Here is an 18304-nt window from a genome sequence, read left to right as displayed (position 1 = left end):
TAAATATAATTATGAAAAGGCATTCCCATTCGCGGGCCCATCGAATGATATTTCATATAGTTAGGGCCCGGCGACGTGCCTCAAATGAAAAATAATTTAGGATGCCGACACACGCACACTTCAAAAATAAAAATCCGAGCGCCGAATCAATAATAAAACCACCGACCAGCCCCGCCCCCTTCCTACGAGCCAGCCCACTGTTTTCAAGTCAACCAGGCAACAACCTTTATTTATTTATTTTTTCCCCTCTTTGTATTTTTGCCCAGGCAATTATAATTAACTTCGCGGCGAGTTTTGATTTCTTCTGTTTTTTTATATTCCCTTTTTTATTTGACTCTTCGCTGTGCCCATGGGCTGATAATTTTGTTCGCACCTGATCGCGTTACTCAAAGATCAGGTTTGGTCTCCCTCACGGTACACAGAAAAAAAATGGTATATAAATGGATGTAGCTCAAAAATTATATTCTTAATTGCTATGTCGTACATCTGGGAATTCAGCAGGAATCATTGAAATCGTTTCAGTACATATTTGCAATTGTATATCATTTAAAACAAATTCTTGGACAATATTATTGAAGATATTTGGCCAGTGTAATGTTTTTCTTGGGAGAGCAGCGTGTAGATCATTAACAGAGCCAGAATTCCAGACGCAGATCTAAAAATCAGTCAGCATCTGCGGTTGCTCAGTTTTGGTTAGATCTCTTTCGGCCAACCAAGGTTCTTTGCAGCCATTTTCCGAACAATGGAAACTTTCATTTGTCTTCGGGTTTTTACTTTTAAACCAGATCCAACGAAAGTACTTCAGGTTAACTTAATAGGCTGGACCTAATGGTTTAATGAGTGTCGGCCGAGGGTAATTGGAAAACCAGTTCCAGCTCTTAACAACCAATGATCAATAATAAGTTTTGGGAAAGGGGTTTGCTTAAAGTGCAGCCGAGCTGGAGAACCTAATCCCAGCGGACTTGGGGTTCTTCCATAAAAGTGAAGCGAAAAGGGTTAAACTTTAAAATTTACAATGTCCCACGGTCGCCGTTTTTATGACAGAGGGCGGCCCACAAAAACGAAAGCTGTGAAATAAAACGAAAAGAAAAGCCGAAAACAGCGATACAGAACAAAAACAAACGGAGAAAGGATGGCTCGAAATGAAAATAAAACACAAACAGAATCTGGCAGCGAGCGAGGAAAATGGAAATGGCAGGAAAATTCAAATCACAAACTCGGTATTTATTTGCGAAGCGTAAATGATTACCACTTAAAATGTGCTCGACTGCCACCTAAAAACCAATTGTTGGAAAAAGCACAACCAACCGAGTGGGTGGTCCTGGGCGGCGCTGGGTGGCCGGAGTGGGTGACTCGAAGGACACGGCAGCAGAAGGAGTGAAAGGACCAAAGGCAACATATGTTTTTTATGCCTGAGCTGTCTAAGTGGATACGGGCGGAACGGAACGAGTGCTCAGATGGAAAAGCCATGGGGATGGCGGAGGATGGGGCTCCTTGCTGGGCGAGAAAACTGCGGGACAGCTGCCAGAGCTTGTTAGAGTCTCCCAAAGGGGGAAATTCCCTGGCAAAGCGAAATATGGAATTCATTAAACGATTCGTTATATATAGAATAAATTGGATTGGAAAAGCAAATACCCTAAACAAAAGTGGAGCAAAACTTGTTAAGCCGAGAAAGTGGTGCATTTCATGTGTAATTCAGTGGCTTTAAGAGCTTACTTTGTATTAAACAACTACTATAAGTATAAAAAAAATGAATAAGTTATCATTGTATAGATATGATTTTTATTTGCCTAGGTAATGTTTGGAACTCTCTAAAATGTAAAAAATTTAAATGTTCTTAAATAGCTTACGAAGTGCTTTGAAATTCGATCATTTAACCATAAATATCAGTACCCATTTTATACTTATCCATTGTCACCATAACTTCTAGTACACTTAAAGACTCCACGTGAACGAACGAGAGAGTGGATGTGTTTTAGAAAAATTGAAGAAGGAGAACGAGCCCACAGCACAGACAAAACAAATATGTTAATGTATCTTACATCCAGCGACACGTATTGGTTTCAGTCCCTGCAATCGTTAGATGGCATATATGAGTGAGTTATTCCAAAGGGGTGGCAGCTTTTCCGAGCTTTTCCGGGGGGGAGTCGTGTGGTTGTGGAGGCTACAACAAATGGGCGGCCTGTGCCGGCGTCGCCTTTTTCCTGCCTTTTTATGGTCGTCACGGACCGCCCGCAGGACAAAAAAAGGATTCGCATTCCACCCACTTTGCTGCACGCCCTGCTCGCACATTATTTTGCCACTTCTTCAGCTGAATTTGAATTAGATTTGTGCAGCAGCGTCTGGCGCGCGTCTTGGCATCGTGTAAAATAATATATTTATTTTTATTTGCCACACGCACACACCCACAAACACCCACACTCACTCACACACACAGAGGAAGACAGACAGAGAAAGTCCCAAACGCCGGGTCACAGAAAAAGTGTTTTGTTTTCCTTTCAATTTGTATTTTTATTATTTTCATTTGTATTATTTTTGTGTGCTCATGAATAAAAAAGGAGTAGGAAGCGACAGCGATAGATGGCCCCAAATTGTATGGCTTAGCCCTTTTGTGTGTTTGCCGCCTGGCCCCAAGAAAAAGTTAACAAATTTTCGCATGAATATTTCGCCCTCTTCATCTCCAAGGGGTGACCAGCGTTCTGGGCCAGGACGAGAAGCGACCCTCGAATGCTTGGATCCATCCTGCCCCGAACCCATGTTCCGGGCAATGTTGACATTGTTTGCTGCTGACAGCCAAGTTTTGAGGAATTTGCTTTTAATGGACAGGCCAGACAACGGCGAATACATAAACGAGTGGAGAACTTGGGCGTGAACTTAGCATTTAAATAAAGCGGCGGCAGCGGAAGTCTATTGATTTTCTGATGTCCGCTGACTTGGCTTAAAGCCACCAACCAGCCGGCTTTAATCAAAATATTTAGTTAAATGGCCGGCTGAAGCAAATTACTGAATTACTTCATCAGCGCTAACAACTCAGGTCGCTTGGGTCGGCGGCCATCAAAGGCGGTCTTTGGATCAGTGGAACAGATCCAGAGCAGATCGGCGGCGGTTCAAAGTTCTCGGAGGCGGCAACTTTCCAATTTTCACCGTGTTACCTAATTTTAATTGTCATGCCACCTGATGGCCATGATGAGGCATCAAACGCATTCTCAGCCTCCTACGGCGGCTACCTGCTTCATCTTTTGAGCCTGGCTTATTGTTTATTTTGCCGTTTTTTTTTTATTTCATTTCGGTGACCTTTGTTGCATTGATTCGAACTACTTATGAGCGGCGATTTCCTTCTGCCGCTGCGCTTTTGTGGTTTGTCGCTTGTTTAGTTCCGATAATTCCCGGAATTTAATTGCCCATTTCTTGTGTGAATTGTCAGGCTACCAAAAGAAAGGTGCCCTGCCTTCGGAGCTCATCGCAAATGGCCCACAGAGTTTTTGTTTTGGTTTTACGGCCGATCAGCCAAAACAATGGCTCGGAAATTGCAAGAAATTATGGCAATATTGCATCTGTGTGGAAGCATTTCGGTTGCAGTTTTTCTGTGGTCGGGGAGTGATTCATGTGTTTGGCAACAATAGACTGAGGAATGCCATAGGTACACAAATTTCATGTACAGATGCAGAACAGATTTTAAATAGCATTGTGGAATGTTGCAATACATTGGCTTACTTTTTATAATTAAAAATGTTCAAGAAATTCTCACAGTGCCAGACCTAAATCAAATAGAAATAGTGAAAATGTGTATTATATTTTAATGCGTTTCACCCCTACCACTGTATACCCTCTATTTTATATATTTAGAAAACATTCCGGAAGGGATAATTTTAGTGCTCGCCTTAGACCCTTTAAGGGCAATATGTGCTTTCAAATCTGTTGGCTAATAGAGTTCCTGGGCCGGGGCCATAAACTGTCAAACATTTACTTTCGCTTCCTCCATCGAAGTGGCAGTCTTAACCCCTAGATGCCGATGCATGTTGGCAATGCGAGTCGTAAAACCTGGGCTAAGTTCAGTACCTTTTTAGTTGTTTGCACCTTGCGTTGGTATGGGAATGGAGGGCCTACATATCAGGACCCTGGAGACCAGGTCGGTTGCTATTAGCAGTACATTTCATACATTTTGTAGTGCACATAAAATGCTCCCTTTGCTGGCTGTTTGTGTAAACTGTTGACAGACTGCGCCACAGACGCCAGGGGTTAAGGGAAAGTGGGCGGGGTGCTAAGCAAATGAGCTGCAGTCGTAAAAAAGACAATTGAGCTCATATATTCTACACGTTGGCCTGCGTTGACAGATCGTAAAAAGCCGTCAACTGAAAACTCCACATCGCACCGCCTCGATGCCGAAGACTCCCACATAAATATCAAGATCCGAGACCGAAAGGCATCGTAAAAAACGCCATCAGATACCAGATACACTCGACACTAGAGAACCACCTAAACAAAAAAAAGAACAGAAAAAAGGGCGAAATGGGGCACCCAGAACTCTGCCAACACCATGGCAATAATGAAGAAAAATGAAATTGATTAATCTCATTAATAAAATGCCAACCTGCATGGTCCGTGCAATCAACGGCTCTACTTTGAGTATCCCTTAAAGTAGAGACAATAAAAAACGCAATCGTAAAATATGAAAAAATTCTATGCAGTCCGCTGCATCCAGAGTTAATGCATTTTATGGCCAAGCTTTTGGTTAATTTCCTCCATGAAAAGGGGGTTCAACTGTCACCGGGCATAAATTTTAATAAAAAACCCGAAACTGAACTGAAATTTTCATAATTTCTTGTTTTCCTTTTCAGGCCGTTTTTTATTTTTATTGCGCAATAGCTAATTAAAATTTCAATACTAAAATGTTTGCTCATTACGAGCGCTCTTATCAGTGCCTCCCCATCACCATCATCATCAAAATCATCCAGCGGGCCTGTTAAACTCAAACATTTTCTCAACTCTGACTCACAAATGAGGCTGCCGAGTTCGATGATGGAAATAGGGAGGGGTCTTTTTAAAGCAGAGCATGTGTATTTCATCCCAGTGTATGGCCCAACAAATGTCTTGTATTTCGGCGTGTTTAACTAAAATAAGCGAATATAATGCACATTATACTAAATTAGATATGTGCGTAGATAGCAGCACAACAAAACTGCTTCATTTGCTGATCAAGGTGAAGTGATTTAATTAATTGCAGCTGCTCCGCAAGCCAAATCAGTCGAAATAGTCTGGTATTATGCGGGTCTTAGATATCATTGCTGATATACGAAATTCCATGGCAGAGAGTTGGGGGAATATTAATTGTTCCACATTGTTTAAGTCTGCAGTCAAGGTTCACAGAAAATGAAAGACAGTTTGATAGAAAGTGAAGGGAATTTATGCACAAGATGATGATTAATATATGAAATTAACATATATATTGTGCAGAATGGGGGAAAATTCAATAGGAATTTATAGACTTCTCCGCTTAGTATTTTGAAACTTTAATAACATTTAAACGTAGTATTTCTTAGTAAGATGAGAAGTATTTTTACAATAGTCCAGCCCCAAATTTCTGAAGTCACAACCATTATAGATTTTTAGATTGAAGTAAATTTCTGAGATAAGAACGCGGATTCCCTGGTCGTAAAAAACTTCAGTCGTTTCCGCTTCGGTCCACCAAAAAGACAATAAAATTTCCCAGTTAACTGCGTTCATATTTAGTATTTAAACTTTCAAAAAGCCATTTTCATTAGCTTAGTTAACCTCTATTATTAGTCCCGGCAAAATCAATGACCAGCTTTGCCATCAAGAGCCCATAACCAATCGCCTGTATCTGAGCAATGTCTATGCGCATCTATGTATATACATACATATCTGCCATATCAATCAATGGTGAAGTCGGTTCGCTTGTTTGGCCCCTAGATGCTTATCGGCCACTTAATAAATTTCTCTGTGGGGGAGTCTCAAGCTTCATCTACAGCCGAATTCGTATCCGAATCCGATGATGAAGCTGCTGGAGATGGCATTTGATTTTAAACGGTTTGGCTACGCGTGCTGATTTTATAACTTTGTTGGACATATAATTTTTTATGAAATCAGAAACCGAGGGCCAGTGATTTTGGGCAAGTTAATTTGTTGCTTGAGTTGGGTTACGATAAGATCTCCCCCAACAGAAAACTAGTTTCGCTGGCGGATTTGTCATATCACTCATTCGATTTGATGCTGGCCATAGTTTTCTTCGATGGTTCTGACGGCTTTCGCTAGCAAGTTCTTAAATAGCCCCCCCTGGTAAAAACGGTGTTATGCCATCGGCTATCCATGCTCCACTTTTTATGAGGCCCATAAAGTTAGTTCAGACGCACGGTGTGTGTGCCGTATAAACATTTATGGCCTTTATTTAAATAAAAATAAGCATAGTTAAACATGCTGGGCCAGAAAATAGGATTTGTGGCACGGCACATGCAAAATTAGCTCTCTGCGAGCTCTCCGCTTATAAAAACTAATTATGTGGTTATGGGCTTATGCATTTTTAATACAAACAAATATAAAGTAAGGTGGGGCATTTAAGAGTGGCGCATAAAATGTTTGATTAGACGAGGCACGTTTTGTTTCCACCATAAACCGTTTTATCGTTTAATAAAATGTATTAATAAATACTTGGGATGCACATAACGGGGCATTAGACGGGTTGAACGGAAATCGAATCAAAGTTTTATATGGCCAAAGCACGCAGTTTCTGAACCCCCTCCATTATTCCAGAAAAAAAGCAAAGGGTTCAGGTTCGGCAAGTTAACACTTTATAAAGTGCAGCCCCAGGGCTGGGATAAACAACATCAAAAAACGAAGAAAAAATACGAAATACAAAATAAAAACCCAGAAGAAAAGTTTTTGTCCATGTAAATAGGCTGCCCCGAAATTTGAGTAAGCAAAGTAAATGAAGTAGAAACGAGCTGGGTAACAGAAGGAGGCAAAAAACACTGAGGAACTGCCCCGAAAATGTTAATTACTTCCTTGTTTATTTAAAATGAGAGTCTGAAAAGGAGAGGTATATAGTGCGAGTGAGATGGCGCGACTGCACGTGTGTACTCAAGAACTCAACTCGTATTTGTGTACTTCAGGACGCCTCCGGCAGAAAAACTAGGATAATGAGCTGCAGTGTTTGATAATCATCTGTTTCCATGGGACTATCTTTCAGGATCACACACCCTTTTAGCACTAAAATCAAAATGATTTAAAATCCGAAGAATAATTATAAAAATAATCTAAAAAGCAAACTTATTTATAAATTCACATTAATAATTATTAGAAAAACAAATGGTGTCGTTAAATTCCAGCTTAACACTGCACACCTATAGCGATTAAGCAAGTTAAACACAAAATAATATAAAATTCCCCAAGCGGATTTGGGGTCCCAACTCTATTTTTGCATTGCTTTAGTAGTGATTAAATAATACGCCCTTAGCGAGTGCCTCGTAATCCCATCATTATTATCCTTTCCATGAACTAAGCCTCTTGCTGCTCGTGTTGATTGCAGTCGATTACAGAGCACTTGAATGGAACTCTCCAGAGTCCTGACTCGACTTCCATACTTCCACTCACTTCACCCTTTGTCAGACGGCATGGGAACATGAGTCTATCATTAAACTTTAGCTAAAGTCAAACAAAATTAAGAAAGCTGTGCTATCTTCGAGTGCTCTGGGCCACTTGGAACTAAGTAAAGCGAATTAAAAAGCACACGCTCAAGTTGCCAACGCACAGTGGAAGTAGAAATGTAGGAAAGCGATGAACATGTAAATGGAATGGATGGAATATCCAGGGCAAGGATATGGCACTAGAACTGGGGCAGAGAGGCAGGGTCCTTTAAGGACACGGGCATGGACATGGCTGGCCAGTGGCCATCGAGCGTGTGTGCGGTCAGTGGTAAAGATTATCGATCGGTGATTCTTTTCAATTGAATTGTCTTCAATCTTATTGGTCGTGACCAAGTCATTGCTTTTTATGCCTTCTTCCTAGCCAGAGTCCTTTGTATCCTGCCGGCTTTGCTTTGTTTGCGTTTTTCCTTGCTGCAAATCCACTTCCAACACATCCAAGTCCTTTGGCCATTGCTCACGAAATTTAATAAGCACAGGACATGTTTGGTGTCGTTGCGTGCAAGGCGTCCATCAGCCAGAAAGCAGCCTGGCTCATTAAACCGGTTTTTCCAGCTCGATTTCCCCCGGCCAACGAAGCTCTGACTTTAAAGCTTTTTGCCCCACAGCGAGTTATTGATTTTCTAGTTCCCGAGCGCCTGAGCAAGATAAATAGTTTCGGCAAGAGTATCTCATAACGAGGCATCTCTGAGGCACCAGTCCTCGACAGAATCATTTAAAATAGGTGACCCTAAGCTGGGCCATAATTTTTAATTGGTTTGAACCCACGGCAAATTTAACCCAGAAACAACAAGAAGAACAGGACGCAAGTGTTACAGTTTTTTTTATTGTTGTATTTTGGAAAGACAACAAACAGAAATTAAAACACATGTGCACAGGACGCAGGCAAACAAACACACAGCAACCAGAAACACATGCAAATACATACACCGAGTGTGACTCCTTTGGGGTATTTTCTTTTCGGTGGAGTAAATGAACCCAGCAAGCCAAAACAAATAATTACGCCCCAGAAAAGCAACAACAATGGGGGGAGGACACCAACCGAACCAGGATAAAGCATAAATGTCGTCGGCCGTCCTTTCAGTCCTTTCCGTCCTGGCTTTCCCTCTCTTTTTCTGACTTTCCCGCCGCGTTGAATAAATGCTGACAATGGACGTGAAATTATGACAAACTCACATGTACGGGTACCAAGTATATATGTATATTTAAGGACATATCTGTAGGGCTATATATGTACGCTCGTTCTGCTGCTGGAGAAATTCATTTGTTGGCACTTGCAACATTTGCGTTTTGGCCGCATTATAGAGCTTATTATAAATACAGGCAAAAAGTTTTAGAAAAAGGTTAATTATGTTGTGTGGTACAACATTTCCACAACCACGTTTTCTAAAGAGCATGTATTAAAATCAATTGGGCTTGTAATTCTTCACAATTTTTCAACAATTTCGCCATAATGTGCTTGAAAACATTGCTCAATCTGGACATGTATAATTAAAAGTGACTTACTACGGTTTTTTATGCCAAATAAAAAAACAGTAAAATATGTGAGCTAAGTCCCACGCAAAAACTTCAATCATTGTCTGGCCTAAATTGATTTTCCCCTAAGTAAGAGATATAAAAGAGAAATAAAGGCCCAGAGACACTTTGATTTGCAAGCTGTCAGAATGAACTTATCACCTTGGCGTCGTTGTTTATCAGCTAGAAATTGAAAATTGCCGCCTATATAGTAGATATATATTGGTGTAAATATATAGAAAAGCCTGACCAAGCATTTCGTTTCAATTTTCCCGTTGCTCGCACAGATTTATTTGCCTATTTCTGTGCGCTCTACCGACGAAAACGTGACGAAAAGCGTTTTCCCAGATTTCCCCCGCTCACAAAATATATATATATATATATACACGTATATATATGTACGGTCATATCTGACTGAAACCTGACATTGAGGAAATCTGAATGACTGGCCCACATTTGACATTGCTAACTTTTCCCAGGCCAAGGCAAATATTTAGCCGGACCTTTTTTATTACATTTAAATAATTTGATTGCAAGTGTAGGGTCCTGGGCATTTAAACTTGCCCCTGAGAACTGGGCCCTTTATCGGGGAAACAGTTTTCAATTCAATTTAATTCACTTTGGACCCTCTCTGTGTGTTTGGGCGTCTGATACTTTTTTATTTAATTTTTTTTCTGCACTCTCTTTTATTTCTTACAGCATAAAAATTTATTATCATAATAAGCGAGCAAAGGCCGATGTATCCTATACATTTTTTCACCGCCCCCTATGCCACGTATGCCTCGTATGTATGTGAGCCGGCAGCAACCCTCGATGTTTTTTACGACTGTTTTGTTTTTGTTTCTGTTTTGATGGAAATCCGATATTTGCAACACGTATTGAATTTTGATCAGGCAATATGAAATATCTTTCTGCCAGGCTTCTGCTTATGCGTGGACTTCCTTGGCAAAACTAGAGCATTGATTTAAAGAGTCTGGCTATTGATTTTACTGGAAATTCAGCAGAAAAGCGCTAGGGAAAAACCATCCCCGGAGAAAATGCCACTCGACAGCAGATGCGTATCTGCAAACAATTAGGAAATTGTTAAATGAAATTTTCCAAAAATTCCTTAACTAGGGCTTCCGATTTTTCCCACCACCCCAAAATTCTTTTCCCCCAGTTTCCCCTATCAGCTGTATTCTAGGTACACAAGTGTTGCATTGTATCTTTGCCGGGTTTTGTAATTCTATTAGTTACAATTTGTGCAGTTCGAAAAGCTTCTTCTGTTCGAGAAAATTAAAAAACTTTGCAATTGCAGATGCAGTTGAATGGGGGTTTCCCCTATAAAATCGTTCCCCCTTTTCTTTTTTTTTTTTTTGTTTCCCCAACTGTATGGCAATCGAAATCGAGTGTAGTTGATATGAGAAATTGAGATACGGATACGGAAAACGAAGTTCCTCGATTTGTTTCACCAGTATTTACAACTCTTCTCCGGCTCTTGAGCTCGAGTTGGCCTGGCATAAATGCCAAAAGCGTCATAGAAATCCACTCCAGCCCAGGTAGGAGTGTGTTTCTGTTACCCTGCAAATGGAAACAGCCATCATTTAACCGCCAGACAGATAGACATGGAGACTGAGAGACTGGGCGACTGGGAAGTCGGGTTTTCGAGGCGCTATAGATGATGATGGACCATCTGAATTGGATGGAAAAAGGGGGCTGATTTGTATGGTACTTGCGTAGCTGCGCATTTGTGTGTCGGTTTATATACACACACATAGTATAGCGTATAAAAAAACAAAAAAAATGATTTATCACTCTGGCGGCTTGTAGCTGAGCTACGTTTGTCCGTCGACTTTGTCGGGCCGCCGACCGATAACCCCTCCTCCGCGGACGCCCCTGTAAATGCGTGAGGATTACAAAACAGCAACTCATGTGCATGATGAATTAAATTAGCAAAAGCGGCAAAAAGTCAGCTGGAAATGGTAGAGCAATCCCACAAAGCATTTATCGACACAGTTTTTGGTTTTTGTTTTAAAAAAGTTGTTCATTTCATTTGCATTGTTCGCTGGCGAAACAGAAAAATATCTTTGTTGTTTGTCGTAATCGTACATAGATTTTTAGATGTATATATAGAGTATATAAATAGTTGTATTCACAAAATTGAATTATCCATAGGTTATACATTATATTAGAGCTGCACTAAACTTAGGGCCGATCGACGTATATTACAAAATGATAAAATTAAATAACAGTTTTGGGTTTCATATACTGGTACAAGTGTCTTGTGTGAGGGGCTCCTTTTAATTTCATACCCCTTTTTCTAAATCTCAATAGTTTCAAACTGATTTGCTTAATTAATAACGAGTAGGCGAGTGTGTGTGTGAGAGAGAGTGTTGTGTGCTGAAATAAATGCTCTTCTGTTTCGTACTTTCTATAGGCAGTTGTTAAACATTTACTCGTATAATATATGCGTAGATATATGCGTACTTGCAAGCATACATATATGTAGATATATATAAAGTATACCTCATACATAGTAGTTCTTTAATATCAGTAGTTTGCTTTACTTTACACAGTCACGTACATGCAGACACGCACATTGATGTATCCATGAATATACGTATGTACTATATATAATTAGCTATGTATATTGTGTATGCGCCGCGCCAGTTTGCTAAACTTTTATTACAATTATCGTTAGTTTTGGTAAGCGTAAGTGTTTAAAATGAGCTTTTCTGTTTCAGATTTTGTTACTCCACCGCCCAACTACCATCTGCATATTATCATTATTACGATGTAGTTAACCACGGGAAATCTTCCCGGGCTCTCGGTTTGCTAGCTAATTATTTATGCTTTTTACATACAGATTACTGGACAAATGCATTTATCGATTTTACGGCTGCGGCATGCAATTTACATGTGTACTCGAATGTGATTATTGAATTATCCCCATATGGTTACGAATTTGTATCTGTAACTGTTTAAAGGTGTATCTGTATCTGTGGATGTATCTGCATCTGTGTATATCTATGTTTGGGCAGTAAATACGGTATTGAGAGCTATTTACAAATGGTTGCAGGATGCTGGAGATGCGGGGATACATACATGGGTAGCTATTCCGGGTTAATGGCCATTACCAAGTCAATTATTGAACAATCAATTTGGGAATGCAAATGCAGCTCGCCCATGGAAACTCCATCTCAACTCGGGAATCTTTATACTCGAGGTTCTGGAGTCCAACTGATTAAAACCATATTAAAAAGTTATCACAAATTCCCCCCTCGCGCAATTCTCGGCTAAGCAAATGCCAGATGAAGACCAAAAGTTCGTGCTCATGTGAGGGAGAAAACTAAGTTTGGTGTGGTAAAGTTTCGAAACTTTGAAATGGCATTGTAGTAAGTAACATCCCTGCTCTCACTGTCCCCCTCTACTGTTTTTGGATACACACACTTGACATGGCCGAGGCCCTCGGCCCACTGCATATGTATCTTGTATCTCGTATCGCGTTCCTTGGGGCTGTGTGCGCTGTGTTTGTTTAGTGCATCTAAAATGACTTTACACTGGATAAACAAAATAATATACGTTAAAATCTGGCTGGCTATTTTCAACTTCCGCATTTCTATTTTGTTGTCCCCCCTCCTTAGCTTAACTCGCACATATATTTTAGTAATTAAAATTATGCACAGGAACCAGTCCCTAAAGAAATCACTGTCACTCTCCCAGAAAGCGGTCGGTTTTGCCCCACGCCTCTTTACACCAGATACGCCTGAACATGGGGTCCCTGCTGTTGTCCGGACACGGCTGTCGGATTTGGTTGTTGCTGCTGCTGCTGTTGTTGCTGCTGCTGATGGGCGGCCTGACTCGCCTTGGAGCCCAGGGTTCCGGCCTGGGCCTGCTGAAGATGCAGCTGCTCCCGCTTGGGTCGCCAGGTCTGAGACCTCTGGGCCGCTTCCATGGCAAGCCCACCCGGTCCACCCGGCATCATCAGCATGTGCTGCTCGTTATCCAGGGTCGAGTAGTCCGAGTCGATGCTGGAGTAGATGTGCTCCGATGGCGGACGCATCCCGTGATGCTGGTAGTACTGGGCGTGCAGGTGATGGTTTCCACCTGATCCAGATCCCGGCTGCTCTCCTCTTCTCTGTGGCCTGGGGCTGGGCGTGGCCGTGGTGGCCGTTGAGTAGTTCTGTTCCGCGGGAACAGAGGCATTTACTGGTACAACTTGTGGAACAGCACCAATTCCAACTGCATCCGCTGGGCCACAGTAGGCGGGTGGCGGAGCCTGGCGGTAGAGCAGCCCAGGACTTGCCGGCTGTTTCACCCGCTCGTGGTTGTGATGGTCCAGCTCCAGCGTGTAGTTGTTGCCCCGGAATGTTGGATAGTCCACGGGCAGTGCGTAGCGCAACTTCTCCCAGAAGTGGCGATCCGAGCGGCGGATTCGATGAACCGCTGATGTTTTCAAATAGGGCAGGAGCTCAATATCGCTCTCCGCCTCGAAGGCGACCTCGGGCTCTTCGATGATCACCAGTTTCTGAGGTCTTCCACGCAGGGCATCATGAACGGACCGTCGTAGCTCACAGCGGGCCCACTCCGTTTGAAGGAAGTTCCGGGTGAGCAGGATGACCACTCGGCGGGAGACCCTTGTAGCCTCTAATAGCTGATAGTGGGTGGCATCGTGGGCCAGGTCCCTGTGCTGCAGACAGACCCTCAGTGGAGGTCTTCCGGTTTCCAACTGGGCGGCCAAGTGCTGGCACACGAACTCGGAATCTTTGGCGGAATGCAGGAGCACGGCATCGTAGAGCTTCTCTGACTCCTCGCAACGTGGTCCAAATACTCGAACGCCGTAATGGGCAAACAGCCAGATCCTTAGGGATTCGCGGAAGGCAAAGACCATGGCGATGACCACGAGCAGGAAGAGAAGAGCCAGTGCAGCTGCCAGCAAGGGAATATACGATTCTGGGATGCCATGCTGCAGCATGGAGCCACCGGAGTAGTAATCAGTGCAGGCAGCACCTGTGGCGTTAAAGTCCAGCTCTCTCTTCTCAAGGGATCCCGAATTCGAGCTGCTATCTTCCAGTGCAGAACTGCCAGTTCCCGAACTTGCGGCAATGCAATATATATCCTGGGCATCCTGGACAATCAGGGCATTATCCGCCACATACGAGGTGAGGGCCTGCAAGAACTGACATCTGCAGCTCCATTGGTTTCTGCCCAAGCTGATGGACTTTAATCTTGTGCCGAAATGGGTTGCGTGCATCTGCCAAATGGGAAGAGTAACCAGACGGTTGCCATCAATACGGATTAGCTCCAAGGCGGCCAGAGGTGCCAGAGTGGCATTTTCAATGGTCGTCAGTTGATTATTTTGCAGATACAGTTCCCTCAGAGCAGAAAGCTGCTCAAACTCGTAGCCATGAAGGGTGCGCAGTTTATTATCGGCCAGATGGAGCAACTGCAGCGAGGCCAGGCTGGCAAAGGTGCGATTTTGTATGGCCGCCACTTGGCTGCCATTCACATAGAGAGCTCGCAGGTTCTTGCGCCCGATAAATGCATGATTCTTCAGCACAGGGAAGTTGTTTCCATCCAGGTAGACCACACTGGAATCCATGGGAACGCGCCGTGGCAGCTCCGTGGTCTGTTGGCCGCCACAGTCGACAACATTGGTGGACCAGATTTGGTCGTGGTAGCAGGTGCAATTACTCGGACACGTCATCTCGCAGTCACAGGCATCAAAGTCACAGCAGTGACATAAGGCGAAACAATGCGACTCGTAGCGGCAGAGGAAGTCCTGCGGACGCAGACCACTCAAAGGACGCACTGCAGCACCACGGGCGTGAGGCATCACGCATTCGATGTTGGCCATATCCATCACCCTAGGATGCTGACGGGTGGTCAAGTTGTTAATCCTCTGCAGCCAGTCCATGGTGCAGTCGCACTCGAAGGGATTACCACCCAGGTAAAACTCTGGCAACGGCTTGGGAGCCACCACTGGAGCCACTCGCAGCTGTTGCAACTGTAGTTTACTCAGCTGATTGGCATACAGATCGACTCGTGCCAGATTTGCCTTATCCACAAAGGCATTGGGCTGCACATTTCCAATGAGATTGTTGTTGATGAACAGCAGCTCTATTGTGTTTGGAATCGACATAGGTCCAATTTCTGTGATGCGATTGTGCGAGGCATCCAACGTTTTTACTCGAATCTCCTCTTGAAGCTTGTAGTAGTTACCCAAGGCCTCAATATAGTTGCCATGGATATCCAACCATTTTAGATTCGATGGGATAAATGCGTAATCGAACCACACCAAGTGATTCTCGGAAAGGTTTAGCCACAGCAGCGAAACCAGAGTAGCGAAAACTCCATTTATGTCCGCGAGGAAGTTCCTGTCCAGGCGAATAGCCTCCAACTCGAAGTTCTTGTCGAATGATCCCCGCTCGATGCTCTGTATGCGGTTCTTGGCCAAGTTCAAAACACTCAGCCTAGGCAAATCCTGGAACATGCCCACGGTGATATTGCCAATCTGGTTGTCTATCAACCGCAGACCAGTCAGCTGATGAAGATTCTTGAAGCTCTGGTTGTCGAAGGTACGAATTTGATTCTCGCCCAGGTCAAGAGTGCGCAACATGGCCAAGTCCTGCAGGGCACGTGGAACCTCATTTAGCTGGTTAGAGCTCAGGTCCAACTCCTTCAAATCCGAGCAGTTCTTGAACACAGCAGGCTCCACCACGCTAATGAGATTATTGTTGAGCGTCAACTTGGACAGCACATACAATCCATTGAATAGTTTATCATCCAAGGTGTGCAGGCGATTCTCGGCAAGGTTGAGGGTGTGCAGATTGTACAACGGCAGGAAGGCATTATCCTCTATGTGACCGATGGAGTTATTCCGCAAATTTAGGATCTGAAGGAAGTAAAGCTCCTTGAAAGTGCGGTAATCAATGCGAGTCAAAGCATTATGTGCCAGATTCAGCACAATCAGTCGAATAAGACCGGCAAAGGTGGTGTTATCCACGTGGTTGGAGGTCAACTGGTTACCGGACAAATCCACTACCAAAAGTTGCTCCAGGCGATGGAACAGACCTTTGGGAAGCTCGTAGAGCTCGTTCTGCTGCAGGTGGATCTCCCTTAGTTCCTTGGAACCAGCAAATAGTCCTTCCGGAAGGGTCTCCAGGTGGTTATTACTCAGGTTGACTATCCTCAGAGAAGCTAGTCCGGCTAGCGCTTCCCCAGAGAGTTCCGATATATTATTGTATGCTAGATTCAGGTGCTGCAATCTCCGGAGCCGAGAAATTCCCCAGCTTTCGCTTATGGATCTCAATTCATTGTGACTGGCGTCCAGGACTTGCAGCTCACTGCCAGCACTTCCGGAGCCCGCGCCGCAGTTCATGTCCGCGAATCCCAGCTGCTCGGCAGTGCGAATGCGGTTGCGGGTGAGATTGAGCACCTGGAGGTTGCCCACCGGACAGAGGAAGCCGGAGGGCAGCTGTCTCAGATTGTTGTCTCCCAGATCCAGATCGGTGAGCTGTTTCAGACCACCGAGAGAGTCGGGGAAGAGCTCCAGGGTCCTCGTTGGACCCCATTCACTGTTGCGGGTGCTCAAGCGCAGGGATTTCAGAGTGGCCAATCCCTCGAAGGCATTGTTGGGCAACTGGAGCAGCTTGCACGAGTCCAGACGCAGCGCCTCCAGGGTCTGCAACCTGGCGAATACTGCCACGGGCAGTGTTGATTCGAAGAGGTAGAGCTCGCTGCACTGAATAGTCAACTGGCTGCTGCCATCGGCGCCCTGAAGATCCAGACCCGGCTGTCGCTCAATGAGACGCAGGGCGCAGTGCACCGAACTGGTGCCGTTGTAGGACCAGGAGCACTGGTTGGCCGGACCGCTGTGTTGCGATGGATTGGCCGGAACCGGCAAAGCGGCCGGCACATTGGACAGCAGCGAGGAGTAGTCGCCTGATAGCGATACCGTGGCAGCGGCTCCTGTTCCGGCGCCTAACATGGCGCTGGCACTCGATTCGCTCTCCTTGGGCGCCAGTGCGGACTCGACCGCGAGACTCCAGGAGAACCCGAGCAGGAGCAGCAGGATTGCCGCCATGGTTTTGGGTTTTGTGCTTGGGGGCCTAGGGTATCTGTATCGTGCAGATACCTTAACGGGGTGTAGTTCGCGTGGTTTTCGTGTGGATTTTTCACTCTTGGTCAATTGACATTTTTCCTGGCCACTGTTTCACTAAGCGCACATTTAAACTGGGTGTATTTTTCACTTTTTTCCTTTTCAGCGCATTCGTTTAATTTCTCTTTCACTTGTTCTGATGGCTGTTTCTCTTATTTTCTCCAATATTCTTATTTGCTTAACTCTGCGATCTGCGAATTGAATTGTGCGTGGCCCACACGTCCGAACCGTACGGCACTCGCACTCGAACTGTTTTCAGGTTTGCCACAAACTGACGGCTGAGTCTCGAGTTGCTGCTTCGACGGACGGCAAAGTATCTCGCAGATACGAATGATTCCGCCGAGCAATGGCGCATGAGCACTGACAAAGAGAGCAATTGTAGTAACATTTACCGCCGCTGCTGGGCGTTATGGCGCCACTGTTCTTGAGAGAAGGTATGAAATGAGAGAGAGAAAATCATTTGAGTGAAAGAGATTCTTTGAGTCAAGTCTCTGGTTTGAATTTGTGAATCAAACGTAAACATTGACCAAGAGCAAATAGCAACTTGAAATTCAATAGGGAATAAAATTGCTATTGTCAATAAGTAGTAATCACATAAGTCAACAATTATAGCAATATTAATTAATATTTTTATTGACAGGGCATGCCGATGGTGCAAAGATTAAAAAACTATGTCTTAATTTCCTGAAATTATAATATTTAGTGCACAACTCACTTTACCAATTACCCAAAGCGCATAATTACATTTTTATAAACTTATGATGCCTGTACTATTTCTAAATGATATAAATATATCTGGAGGATATATTTTATGATATGGTTGCTACTTTTTCGACGCATCATTTATATTTAAAGTTATTATTGTAATAAATATTTTTGTTTCAACTATTCATAAAGAATCTGAACCTATTACTCAGAACTCATTCATTCATCTCCGTATCCGCATCTCCGTATCTCGCATCTGAAAACTCTCCCTGCTCTCTTTTACTCA

General features: G+C 43.7%; 2 protein-coding genes across 2 annotated transcripts; one reads left to right on the top strand and one right to left on the bottom strand.

Moving 5' to 3' along the window:
- The first annotated feature begins 1132 nt into the window (after positions 1-1132).
- Positions 1133-1648, top strand: LOC116800630. Its single transcript, XM_032716603.1, has one exon. It carries the CDS (start codon positions 1133-1135, stop codon positions 1379-1381), a length of 249 nt encoding a protein of 82 aa, XP_032572494.1. The 3' UTR covers positions 1382-1648.
- Positions 1649-11171: 9523 nt separating this feature from the next.
- LOC6610010 (toll-like receptor 7) lies at positions 11172-17578 on the bottom strand. The gene has a single exon (XM_002034594.2). It carries the CDS (start codon positions 17236-17238, stop codon positions 12904-12906), a length of 4335 nt encoding a protein of 1444 aa, XP_002034630.1. The 5' UTR covers positions 17239-17578; the 3' UTR covers positions 11172-12903.
- Positions 17579-18304: the final 726 nt, after the last annotated feature.

Source organism: Drosophila sechellia, chromosome 2R (assembly GCF_004382195.2).
Source record: "Drosophila sechellia strain sech25 chromosome 2R, ASM438219v1, whole genome shotgun sequence".
In the NCBI taxonomy this organism is placed as follows: Eukaryota; Metazoa; Arthropoda; class Insecta; order Diptera; family Drosophilidae; genus Drosophila; species Drosophila sechellia.
This window is presented reverse-complemented; position numbering and strand designations above follow the sequence as displayed.